This window comes from Panthera uncia, unplaced genomic scaffold, assembly GCF_023721935.1.
Source record: "Panthera uncia isolate 11264 unplaced genomic scaffold, Puncia_PCG_1.0 HiC_scaffold_291, whole genome shotgun sequence".
Classification (NCBI taxonomy): Eukaryota; Metazoa; Chordata; class Mammalia; order Carnivora; family Felidae; genus Panthera; species Panthera uncia.
In genome coordinates, this window is record NW_026059420.1 from 22168 (window position 1) to 35656 (window position 13489).

The 13489-nt window shown below is 51.4% G+C and overlaps 1 protein-coding gene across 1 annotated transcript in view; it reads left to right on the plus strand.

Annotated features, from left to right (window-relative positions):
* The window catches only part of LOC125917911 (zinc finger protein basonuclin-1-like), a 31146-nt gene extending 19040 nt beyond the window's left edge, over nucleotides 1–12106 (plus strand). The window contains exons 3-5 of the mRNA XM_049623988.1: nucleotides 486–721; nucleotides 2893–4721; nucleotides 9787–12106. Of these exons, the coding sequence (XP_049479945.1) occupies nucleotides 486–721; nucleotides 2893–4721; nucleotides 9787–10471 (2750 nt within the window). The 3' untranslated portion in view covers nucleotides 10472–12106. The remainder of the gene's footprint in view (nucleotides 1–485; nucleotides 722–2892; nucleotides 4722–9786) is intronic.
* The last annotated feature ends 1383 nt before the right edge of the window (nucleotides 12107–13489 follow it).

Here is a 13489-nt window from a genome sequence, read left to right on the forward strand (position 1 = left end):
GTCCTACGTGGGGCTATTTCATACTCCTTAGGGATGCCACAGGGAAGAAAAAAGAATCTCAAGCCGGGCCGTTTTATTTTAGAAGTTCTTGTGAATAATTTAGAGCCTGATAGCTCTTACGATGGTTAATCAAAGGCTCCTACGTGGCTCAGTCGGTTAAGTGTCCAGCTCTTAATTTCGGCTCAGGTCATTATCTCATAGTTCATGAGTTTGAGCCCCACGTCGGGCTCCATGCTAACAGCACAGAGCCTGCTTGGGATTCTCTCCCTCCCTCTCTCTCTCTCTGCCCCTCCCCTGCTCACGCACTCACTCTCTCCCTCAAAATAACTTAAAAAAAAAAAAGATTGTTAACATTTGCATATTACTGTTTTTTTCTGTTGGAACACATACCCGAGAGCTCACACTAGCCTGCCACCTTCTCCGTGTTTCTCTTAGAAGTCGGATCTTTACAAATGGACTTTCTTTTCTTCAATTTGATTTTTCAGCTCTAAGCAAGCTGAGGATCCCTCCCGTGTATCCCACAAGCCAGGTGGAGATTGTCCAGTCCAATGTGGTGTTTGACATCAGCAGCCTCATGCTGTACGGGACCCAGGCCATCCCTGTTCGCCTGAAAATCCTACTGGACCGGCTCTTCAGTGTGTTGAAGCAAGATGAGGTTCTCCAGATTCTCCATGCCCTGGACTGGACCCTTCAGGATTATATCCGTGGATATGTGCTACAGGTATGGTGAGCGTGGCCATGGTTCTTCTGGAACGTCGTCTCGAATCCACGTTCCAGTAAACGATGGAACCCGGTCGCCTGTAGTGCTCCAGTCATTGGTGGGCATCGTTCCCTTAAATATTTTTCCTGGGGTGCCTGGGTGGCTCAGTTGGTTAAGCATCTGACATCTGACTCTTGATTTCAGCTCAGGTCATGATCTCATGGTTTCGGGAGTTCGAGCCCATGCTGGGCTCTGCACTGACGGTGTGGAGTCTGCTCGGGATTCTCTGTTCTCTTCCTCTGTCTCTGCCCCTCCCCTGCTCATGCTGTCTCTGTCTCTCCCAAAATAAAAAATAATAATAATAAACTTAAAAAAATCTTTTTAAAAATTTTTTCTAATGGCTTAAGCCCCCACCTCGTGTTCTGGGGAAAACGCAGTGCTTTCCCCCAGATACCCGTGAAACTTCCGGACGTGGGAGCAATTACATGTTCTCTGACTCAGATTCCACCGAGCCAGCCCTCCTGCAATGAAGCGTTTGCCCCACGTTACTGTCCCCAAGCCACCTACTGACACAAGGCCCTGCCTGTGCCAGATTTTACTGAGGGTGTGGGTGGGGGGAGAACGGGAGTTCCAGAACCACACGGCGGACAGTTACGGCTTCATGCTGCCCCACTTCTGGTCTTCCTTCCCGGGCTCCACCCTCCTGGGATGTGTCTGCCTTCCGGCTCCCGCTCGTTCTCTCGCTCCTGAACTCCCTTCCGGCCCCCGCACGTGTTCTCATCTCTCGGCTGTGCCGTGCCCTCCTCCCCTTCTCCCTTTCCGTTATTTTGCAGAGTAGTCTTACCTCCTCCTCGACCAGGTCGTGGAGGTAGGCCTCACGTGTCCTATCTGCAAGCAAAGGACATCTTTCCTGGTACGAATGGTAGCATTTCTCTGACATCTGACACAGCTGCAGCTTTTTTCTTGCTTTGACATTTTCTTGCTTTGACATCCACACTAGGAAATGTCACAATTTCCCTGAAACGGGGATGATTAGACATTCGCTTCAGTCTCCTCCAGGTAGGCCGTCATTAACACGAACACTTACAACCATTTATCGACCTGGACCTTCTTCCGGTAAAATCTCACAAGGCAGGTCAATTATCCCCATTTTCCAGCTGAAAAGCCAGAGGCTCCAAGTGCCTCTGAATCGTGGCCAAAGCCACTCAGGTCATACGTGGCCAACCCAGGATTTGAACCCATTTCTTTCTAACCCTGACGCCCACAGTATTCCTCTGAAGGCATATTTGCTCACCTTGGATACAGGACCCCCAGCAGGCTCAAAGCAACCTTTTATGTAGAGTAGCATTATGATCTTACATTATGACATAGATCAATATTTAATGATCCTAATAATCTTGCTTTCTAGTGTTGGGATTAAAAATATGGAATCAATTACCTTGAACCTCTAGTGCATCAAAAATTTATGATGTTACATCCCTCATCATCTTCAGAACTCTTACATGCATTGTGAAAGATCTCAGTAGGCCATCAAATACATGTTCTGTGATAAAATATTTATTGTAGTTTTGGGAAAAGTTAGGCCTTGCTAGAGTTTGAAAGATCTCCAACACTCCAGTGTAATTAAATCTGTGCTTTGCAAACACGGCCAGTGGATCAATACAGGTTCATTTGCTTTCTGATGTGAGTTGCTTGGGAAGATTCTTAAACTCGCAGCAAAATAAATACTTGAGCTGTGCTAGGCCTGATTGCTCTGTCTATACTTTTTAGATAAAGAAGTTACTGTTGTTCAAATGATACATATTTTAATTTTGGGCGGGGGGGGGGGGGGGGGGGGGGGGGGGGGGAATTACGCCTAATGCCAGACAACCAATTGGTTTGAAGTAAGATGGAAAATAATCACTTAATTTCCCTTAGGCTTGAGTAATATAATTTTATTTCTCTCTTCTGGACCACTGCTTGTAATTGGTGCAGGTTATTTTCTGCACAGAGTCTCCGGCCTAGGAGAGTAGTGGGGGGGGGGGGGGGGCCCCGCCGGGCCCGGTGCTCGCCCGGGGGGGGCGTTTCGTTTTTGTTTTCCAGTATGCGCCAGGGCGCCCTGCGGTGCTCGTGGGGGCCCTGACCGCGTGACTCCTTCTAGAGAAGAAGGCGAGGAGCAGTAAAATTAATTGCGCTTTTTAATTCCGGCTCAGGATGCGTCGGGAAAGGTGCTGGATCACTGGAGCATCATGACCAGCGAGGAGGAGGTGGCCACCTTGCAGCAGTTCCTTCGTTTTGGGGAGACCAAGTCCATCGCGGAGCTCATGGCAATTCAGGAAAAAGAAGAGCGGTCCGTCATCATCCCGCCGTCCACGGCGAACGTGGACATCAGGGCCTTCATCGAGAGCTGCAGCCACAGGGGTGCCGGCCTCCCCGCTCCTGTGGACAAGGGGAACCCCAGCAGCCTGCACCCCTTTGAGAACCTCATCAACAACATGACCTTCATGCTGCCTTTCCAGTTCTTCAACCCTGTGCCTCCCACACTCGTAGGGTCCCTGCCCGAGCAGTACGTGCTGGAGCAGGGTCAGGACCAAAGTCAGGACCCCAAGCAGGACATCCACGGACCCTTCCCCGGCAGTGGCTTCGTGACCTCCAGCTCCACGCCATTTCAGGTGGAAAGAGAGCAGTGTCTAAACTGTCCGGATCCGGTGACGAAAAAGGAAGACAACGCCCATCTGAGTGACTCCAGCCCGTACAACATCGTCACGAAGCTCGAAAGGACACAGCTGTCCCCCGAGGCCAAAGCGAAGCCCGAGAGGACCAGCCTGGGCGCGAAGAAGGGCCGGGTGTTCTGCACGGCCTGTGAGAAGACCTTCTACGACAAGGGCACGCTCAAGATCCACTACAACGCCGTCCACCTGAAGATCAAGCACAAGTGCACCATCGAGGGCTGTAACATGGTCTTCAGCTCCCTCAGGAGCCGGAATCGCCACAGCGCCAACCCCAACCCCCGGCTGCACATGCCCATGAACAGGAACAACAGGGACAAAGACCTGCGCAGCGGCCTGAACCTGGCCGCCTCGGACGGCTACGAACGCCCGGCCTTCACGGTGAGCTCTGCCGACTGCAGGCCCCTGGCCGGCTTCGGTGCGGGGGAGGCTTCCGGGGGCCCGCCGGCCTTCCCCAGCCTTGGGCAAAACGGGGTGCTTTTCCCCAACCTAAAGACGGTCCAGCCGGTCCTGCCTTTCTACCGCAGCCCGGCCACTCCGGCCGAGCTGGCGAACACGCCCGGGGTGCTGCCTTCTCTGCCTCTCCTGTCCTCTTCCATCCCGGAACAGCTGGTGTCGAACGAGGGGCCGCTGGACGCCCTTCCCAAGAAGAAATCCCGGAAGTCCAGTATGCCCATCAAAATCGAGAAGGAGACCGTGGGAATCGCCAACGAGAAGAGGCAGGCGCTCAGCTCGGATGAAGACGTGCCCCCGCGGGTGGCCCGCGGGGACGAGCCGGAGGCCTGCAGTCCTCGGTCGGACAGAGCCCCCGGGGACCAGGACACGCGGTCAGGAGGAGAGAGGGGCTGCCGCGGAGACTCGGGGACGAAGGCCGGCGGGGCCATCAGCAGAAGCCCCGAGCAGGCCCCGCAGCGCGCGGAGAGCGAGGCGAAGCAGGAGCCCGCGGTGCCGAGGGGGCCGGACGACAGCGGCCGTGAGCTTCACCTCACACCCGGGACGGAGCCCTGCGTGCCCTTTCCGGACTACATCAGACTGCAGCAGCACCTGCTGGCCGGCGGGCTCTTGGGCGCTCTGTCCAGCAGAGGGATGGCTTTTCCTTGTTTCGAAGAGTCTAAAGAGCCGGACGTCGCGGGTCGGCGTGCACTCGGCCGGCAGAAGGAAGAAAACCACTTCCAGTGCGACGTCTGCAAGAAGACCTTTAAGAACGCCTGCGGCGTGAAAATGCACCACAAGAACATGCACGCCAGGGAAACCCACGTGTGCACAGTGGAAGGTTGTAACGCCACCTTCCCCTCGCGCAGGAGCAGAGACAGGTAAGACACCCGTCGGTAATCGTGTCTCCCAAGGCACCGATTCTTAAACTCTACAGTGCGTCTGAGTCACCTAGAGGGCTGTTGAAACACAGACGTCTGAGCCCTGCCTGTTGAATTTCTGCTTCAGCAGGTCAGGAGACGGTGGGGGGGGGGGGGGGGGGGGGGGGGGGGCCCTGGCGTTTGCTTTTCTGGGTTCCCAGGGGATTACCGCTCCTGCTGTTCCAGGGACCACGGTTTGAGAAACACTGTTCTACGGATCCGCATTCCCGAATTCTCAGTTCCAAATCTAAACGCCCTTGGCCACAAAACCTGATCTGAAATGACATGAGCCTGTTGCTAATCTTATTTTTTTTAATCTCCCTACACGTGGATTTTCTTATTATATATTCCATGCAGAAATACTAATGGATTCATTATGGGGACATGAACAAAATATTACAGTGTATGCAATGATTCTGCCTTTCTAAACTCTAAGCAACTCTGAATTCAGAAACACATCTGGCCCAAATGGTTGGGGGTAAGGAATCGTGAGCTGGTCTCACATGAGGCAGTGGTGGGGAGGGGCGTTACAATCCTCAGTGTAACTTCCCCCAAACTTGTCTGCTTTTCATTTTATGATATGAAGCCCACCGGATGAAATATTTTCTTTTATGTCTATTTAACCAGCTACGTTCAAAAAAAAGAATAGCTGCTTGATTGAAGGTTTTTAAATTATTTTTTTCAGTTTTTTCATTTTGAGAGAGGGAGGGCATGCAGCGGTGGGGAAGGGGCAGACAGAGAGGGAGAGAGAGAACCCCAAGCGACACGGGGCTCGATCGAAGTCGTGAACCGTGAGATCATGACCTGAGCCGAAATCAAGAGTCTGACGCTTCACCGACTGAGCCACCAGGCACCCTGAAGATTTTTTAATCATTAAGATATCAAAGAACAAAGACACTTAGCAGGTTCCTTCGGGGTTTGTGATGTTGGTTGAAAAGTGAGAGTCACTGGGTACTGGGTGTTGTGAGGCACAACACAGCGTCAACCTGTTTGCAAAGCGCCCAGGTACAGAGCGCCTCTCATCACTCCGGGACACAGCACGGGCATTGCTGCCTTGTGCGTGCTTTTCTTCGGGAACTTGAGTCCCATAACCACCCCTCGGGCCACCTTCCTCCCCAGCCTGTGAAGGGAAGCTTGTGCGTAACCAGGAGGTGACCCCGGGAGGCTTTAAGGAAAAGACTAGCTCTCTGATAAAATGCCATATGATAAATGCTAGAGGGTTCGCAGAATATTAACCATGTCGCATTTGCTCAGACAAGCCTGACTTGAAGCAATTCAGCATCCCCACTAGCTACCTTCGTCCAAAGCGTAACACCTGATTTCCTGAAGAGGGGGAAGGTACAGGAACTGCCCACACATTCCTGGAGCAGGCTCGTGAGAACATACTCGCCTGGAGCGAGGGGAAGAGAGCAAGGGTGGTAGGAGTTAAAATTCCTGTTTTCTCTCGCTGGCACGTTGAACCAAACCACCAGGATCCCCTGATTGGAGAACGTGCCCTTTTCCTTCGTCCTCCAACAGGAGGCTTTGTTCATGACAAGGCTGTTCTGTTGAAGAAGAGATAGCTCTATCAGGCAGATTATCCTTGATATTTACCACAGCGTTCTGGCCCACAGCGCCCGCCAAATTAGAAGGCCCCCTCCCCCACCACAGGAACGCATCTTGAATTCTAAATTTCAACTCCTGATGTTAGTGGTCTAGACCTAGGAAGGCATTTTGCCTAGAATCTGATTAAAATGGCACATCTTCTCTTATTTTTTTAATGTTTATTTATTTATTTTGAGAGAGAGTGAGAGAGTGAGCGGAGGGGAGGGTCAGACAGAGAGGGAGAGAGAGAGAGAGAGAGAGAGAGAGTCAGTCCCAAGCGGGCTCCACACTGTCAGTGCAGAGACTGATGCGGGCTCGATCTCACACACCGTGGGATCATGACCCGAGCCAAAATCAAGAGCTGGACGTTTAACTGACTGAGCCACTCGGGAGCCCCCGAAGTGGCACCATTTTAAAAGGAGCTTTGTGGGCAGGCCTGGGGCCACCCCCCTCTTCTGAGGGTCAGAGATGACAACTCTGTTGTCAGGATAATTTTCTTCCCTTCTTAGAGCCACTGCCAGCAGCAGTCACTAGGGTCCCTCAGAAAGGGACTGTAATAGCACCCTAGATGCTTCTTTAGCCGTGTGTGTGTGTATGTGTGTATATACACACACATACATACACACACACACACACACATATATATGTGTATATATATACATATATATATATTCAAGAACCTTCTGTCGGGTGCTGTGGACACAGTCACTGCTCACAAAGGCCCGCGGAGGAGACAGACCAGTAAATAGGCAATTTCAGCTGAATGTGGTGCCCGCTATCATGTGAGAGATACAGGCTGCTGTGGGCACATAGTGGAGGTACCTACGGGACTCTGAGAAGTTAGGGAAAGCTTCCTGGAAGAAGGGGCATGACTAAAGCAGCAGCTCTCAGTCAGTTTGGTCTCAGAACCCCTTCACAAATTCTTAAAACCTGAGGGCCCTCAAGAGCCCTCAGTTGGGTGGTCTAGTTGGGTTTATAAGTATCAGTGTTTACTGCATTAGAGATTAAAACTGAAAAAAAAAATCAATATCTCATCCCTTAAAGTAATATACATAGCATTTAATGAAAAATAAGCCCGTTTTCCAAAACAAAAGCTCAATGAGAAGACTGGTTTTGTTTTTACGTTTCTGCAAATCTCTGTAACGTCTGGCTTAGCAGAAAATAGCTGCCTTCTTACATCAGCTTCTGCGTTCAACCTGTTCCAAGACCACATGTCACGTAGCCTCTGGAAAACCACAGTACGCTCGGGAAGGAACGACAGTGAAAAAGACAAATCATGTCATCACAGATCATGTCTTCGTGTCCTTATGAAATGAGTTTTGACTTCAGGGTACCCCTGAAAGGGTCTCACGACCACTAGGGGTGCCCAGACCACACTTTGAGAACCACTAGTCTACGGAGGCAGAAACCGGGGAGGACGAGGGAGGAGGATAGGGATGGAAGTGTCAGGGAAGACACGCACGTGCACACACACAGCCAGCAGGCACAGCATTAGCAATCCTGGAAGCTGGAAGCTGGCACACAGGCCAGTGGGTTTTGCGTTTGTGGTAGTGACTGGTTTAAGGGCACATGGCACCCCAGGAAGGCGTAACGAGCAGGTTGGAGGATCCCACACGTTCACTCTCGGTGTTCCCGGGGGTGCTCAGGCTGACAGCTTGGCCTCGTCACGGCAGGGACCTTCCTGTGCAAGGTTCCAGCGAGCGTGTCTGTCTGACTTTTTTCTAACCACTCTTGCGTCCCGGGACCTACGTGTCAATCTAATGTCTGGTTTTCTGCCGACGCATACCTACCTGCCCCTTCAGCCCAGCACGCTGACATAATCACAGGGCAGCAGTGCAGTTGGCAAGGCGATCCAAGACTGCGGTGCTGAGGACGTCCAGAAAAAGAACGTGCGAGGGATACGAGGGAGGAGTCCAAGAGCAGATTTTACACTTTCCTTGAAATAGGATGCAATTTCCACCCATTTCCCCACCACCCCCACCACCACGTCTTTGGAGGTTTCGAAGAGAAAATTCAATTCCTAGCTATTTGTGGAGGGGACCGTGCGTTTTTCCCAGCGTGGGCCTGGCACACGTTCTCGTCTGTCCTGGTGGGGGAGGCTCTTTTCCACTTGGAACCATTTTCCTGTCACCTGTAAGATTGTACCCCTTGCAGTCAGGGCTGTTTCTGCCAGCCAGAAGTTAGCAGGGGATCTCTGAGCGAGGCCACCATTGATTGACAAGTTATGTCTAAATGATATTGTATGAGTAAGCATGTGTCATAATGGATACTCATTGTCTGCCCTTCAGGAATAATCATTGGGTAGAAGGCTGGTAGTGTGTTCAATGCTGTACTTGCAAAACTCCTGTCTGGTTTATAGTGAAACGTTGCAAATATGAACCGAACTTAGCGTTCTCTCCCTCCCTGCCTCCCTCCCTCCCTCTGTCTCTGTCTCTGTCTCTGTCTCTCTCTCTCTCTCTCTCTCTCTGGCTAGAACACACAATTTCTAGCCAATCAGGTTTGCTCACCTGTGTGAGCGCTTGACAGGTGTGTTAATGCCATAGACCATGATGCAAGCCACCCAGAAAATTGGAAATTTTCTAGTGGGCACGTTAAGAAAGTATGAAAAGCTCAGGTGACGTGAGCCTTAACAATGTATTTTGTTTCATTCGGTCTATCCGAAATCTTGTCATTTCTGTGTATGTCGCAGCCACGTTTCAGGGCCCCCGTGGTCACGAATGAGCAAGCTATCGTACCGGACAGTACAGCTCTGGAAGATATTTCTTGGTTTCTTTGAAATAAAGCCCTCCACGTGGGGTGCCTGGTGGTTCAGTCGGTTGAGCCTCTGACTTCGGCTCAGGTCATGATCTCGCGGTCCGTGAGTTCAAGCCCCACGTCGGGCTCTGTGCTGACAGCTCGGAGCCTGGAGCCCGCTTCGGATTCTGTGTGTGTGTGTGTGTGTGTGTGTGTGTGTGTGTGTGTGTGTGTGTCTGCCCCTCCCCTGCTTGTGCTCTGTCTCTCTCTGTCTCTCAAAAATAAATAAACCTTAAAAACAATTTTTTTTTAAATAAAGTGCTCCACTTAACTCTTTATTGGGACCAGTTTTCTCTGGGGTCCCCTGGTTGCAGGGTCCCAGGTGACTTGACCTGATCAAAGTAGTCTAGGCATTCTCTCTAGATGAGGTCCAGGAAGGTTCGTGTCCATCACGAAGTTAAGAAGTTAAGAAGGACTGCGTATTCCCAGACTCCAGACTATCCGCTTTCCTCCTCAATGCTAACTTCTGACGGGTGGTGGACAGCCCTGGGCCAGCGTCCACTACACCTGCATTTCACCCCTCTCCCCTGATCATCACTTCTTCTGTGCCGCGAGCGTTTTGCGGTATCCAGCTCGTGTCTCCACTTGGAATGCTGACTGTTTCTTACAACAGCCCGACCCATTGCTAACCATATGTTCCCTCTTGTAGACACAGTTCAAACCTAAGTCTCCACCAAAAAGTGTTGAGCCAAGAAGCACTGGAGAGCACCGAAGACCATTTCCGTGCAGCCTACCTTCTGAAAGACGTGGCCAAGGAGACCTGTCGGGATGTGGCTTTCACCCAGCAGGCCCCCCAGACATCTGTCATCTTCAAGGGAACGAGTCGGATGAGCAGTCTGGTTTACCCAATAACCCAAGTCCACAGTGCCGGCCTGGAGAGCTACAGCTCTGGTCCGCCAAGCGAGGGCACCATCTTGGATTTGAGTACTACCTCGAGCATGAAGTCTGAGAACAGCAGCCATTCCTCTTGGGACTCAGACGGGGCGAGCGAGGGAGGCACCGTGCTCATGGAGGACAGTGATGAGGACTGTAACGGGCCGAGCCTTGTCCCCGGGGAAGATGAGTACCCCATCTGTGTCCTGATGGAGAAGGCCGACCAGAGCCTTGCCAGCCTGCCTTCCGGGCTGCCCATAACTTGTCACCTCTGCCAAAAGACGTACAGTAACAAAGGGACCTTCAGGGCTCACTACAAAACTGTGCATCTCCGCCAGCTCCACAAATGCAAAGTTCCGGGCTGCAACACCATGTTCTCATCTGTCCGCAGCCGGAACAGACACAGCCAGAATCCCAACCTGCACAAGAGCCTGGCCGCCTCCCCGGGTCACCTGCAGTAACACGACGGCGGAGCAGGTGTGCGAGGACACGTGTGCGTGTCGGAATTCAGGAATAAGGTAGTCCAAAGAAACGTCTCCGGTTTTGTTTAACACCACTTGGGGCAAGCCAGGCAAAAAGGCTTTGAGCTGACTTCACGGTCTTGCTGCGGCAGAATGTGCAAAATACCAGCCTTGGAGGAAGTCAGCCCTGGGGCCGCGCTAAGGCCCTGTTCTCTCTCGTGGCCCAAGAGGCTTCTCCCTGACGTGGCAAAAACTGGCAGAAACACCCTTTTCCCCACGTTTGTTTACACGTTCCCTGGGAGGGCTCCAGGTCTGCAGGCTGGCAACAGGGGCCCAGGACCTGGGGGCAGCCTGATGTCAGCCTTGCACGAGTGTTAAGGGTCAGCTGAGTGTCCCGGGGAAGCAGACTGCCGCCACAGGTGAGGAGCCAGTCCCAAAGTGCGCATTTCAGTTCCTGCTTTAATGAGTCTGCCGTCCAGACTCAGGTTTGGGGAAAATGACTTTTTGAGACTATGCCTCCGTTTGGAGTGGAGAATTGCTTTTTTTTTTTTTTCTCTTTCCCCTCCCCCTTCAGGGGTCTCACGGACCTCCAGTTCTTAGAGGAAGCAGATTGGTTTCAACCCAGAGGAATGTGGATGTCGTTCCCAAGGATGTCCGTTCTTGCCGTGTCGTGTGCGTTCAGGAAGCTCGGGGGCGGGGGGGTGGATTTCATGCACTTAAACATCGCGGTCTTCAATTTAATTTAAAGTAATTTTGATAATATTTAACTTGTGTTTGTTACGTGAGTAGTCGGGGTGAGTGCAGACGCGTCACGGTGTGACCCCTGGGTCCCTGCTCCAGGGCAGAAGGAGTATGTCGGCCTGAACTTCAAAGCCGCTGCCCGTGGTCTTGCGGTGAACCTCGGAGTCTGGTCCCTTCTGGTCCTCCGTGGAAGGAGTGCAGGCGTGACTGTGGCAGGACCCATTGTAAATACTCGGCCAGAGCGCTTAGAGAATACGGTTCTGATGGTTGTGGTGCATTTTTGGTATCACTGGGTCCCTCGGTCCTCACCCTTTTATAAACGTGTAAGGTTAGGATGAACTTTCCGATTTACCCGGTAGGAGAAAAATAGGGCGTTAACTGCCATACTGTACGTCTTAATATTTAACTTATTCTGAAATGTGTTCCACACCCTTGTACACATGTGCTGTTGTAGAAAGGAAGCTTAATCAGTTCCTGTGAAAAGAGACCATCTCTTGAAATTTGACATTCACAGTACTCGGCAAGCCCGTGGCAGGGAAAGAAATTGACTTCGTGTTAAGACTTCAGGTTAACCGTCTTTTAAGCTTACCGTTGATTTAAGTAATGAAAAACATCCTCAGAGAGAAGCGGGGGTTACAAGAGAGAGATTATTCCTCCTGCACAAGGGTGAAAAAAAAAAAAAGCCAACAACCTGTTACGGATTGTTTCAACATTTTTAAAAAATAAATATGACAACACTTGGTCTCTGCGTAAAGTGAAACGTATCTTTCCACCGTTTTGTTACCCAGCTGTTTATTATTCCAGTTTCCCCAAAGTGGAACCAATTTGTATACAAATGAGTTTTCTATGATTTAATAAAAATATATGCCACATGTTTTTGTTTAAAAAGGCAAACATTTGTAAGACTGGTTTTGTCATATGGACGCCGTGTTGTACACGTGCTGCGGTCATTCGCACACACACACGCACACACACAATGAATTTTACAGAACCGAAAACCCAGGGCTGGCAGGCAGACAGGTGATAGCATCAGTAACTACAGCCACATCCAAACAGGAGTTGCAAGTATTAATGAGTTCCAAAGAAAGAGCAGTGGTTACTTCCCAGGGAACAGGGGGCTGGGTGTCAGTTTATTTATTTTTTTTTAATGTTTATTTTTGAGAGAGAGAGCATGAGCAGGAGAGGGGCAGAGAGACAGGGAGAGAGGATCCGAAGCAGGCTCCATGCTGACAGCAGAGATCCCGATGTGGGGCTCGAACTCACAAACTGCAAAATCACGACCTCAGCCGAAGCAGGACACTCAACTGACTGAGCCACCCAGGCGCCCAGGTATCAATTTATTATTAAGGAAAATACAAAAATGGGGCACTTGGGTGGCTCAGTCGGTTGAGCGTCTAACTTCAGCTCAGGTCGTGATGTCACAGTTCATGAGTTCGGGCCCCGTGTTGGGCTCTGTGCTGACAGCTCGGAGCCTGGAGCCTGCTTTGGATTCTGTGTCTCCTTCTCTCTCTACCCCTCCCCTGCTCATGCTCTCTCTTTCTCTCTCTCTCTCTCTCTCTCTCTCTCTCTCTCTCAAATAAAACATTAACATTTTTTCAAAAATTAAATGCAGTGATTGCTTAAAAATACTGGTCTGTCAAAAATAATCTTAACAGCCAGGGCTCAAAGTAGAATGAATCTCAGCTTCTTCCTTTCTTAAATGTGCAGAGTTGTTGTGTTTTTTTTGAGTCAGGTTTTTGTAATTAATCTTCTCACCTCCTCACCTCTTTTATCTGCCCTTCCAGTAGATAAAAGCATGCTCCCCTCTCCCTTCTGACCCCCCTGTCGGGGGAGGGCTCCACGTCCCTGCTTCAGGGGGATCAAGAGGAGGGAGCCACCAGCCGGTGTGTGGGTCCCAGCTCAGAACCCTCCGGTAGCAGCTAGTATAAAATCCAGAGACTCTCTCGAGGCCAGCAGGGTCCTGAAACGTCTTCCCACGCCTGCGACTTGTCCATCCTTCCCGCTCACCTTGCATTACAACCTCTGTGGGCTTTGTCTTCCCTCGTGGTCGCCCTTCTGAACCTCCACGTTGCAGGATGCCACCCCACGACTCATCGTGGCTACGGTAGCCGACCTCACTTCCTGCCCTCAGAGAACTGGTGGGAACCCCTGGGGCTCGCCCCCCACCACCGCCGCCCCCCACCGACCCCTGGTCAGCTTGTCTGCCTTCTCGCCTGTCCTCACATGGTCTCATCTGGCCAGACTCTGCTGCCACCCTCAGCCCCACGTGGCCTGGCC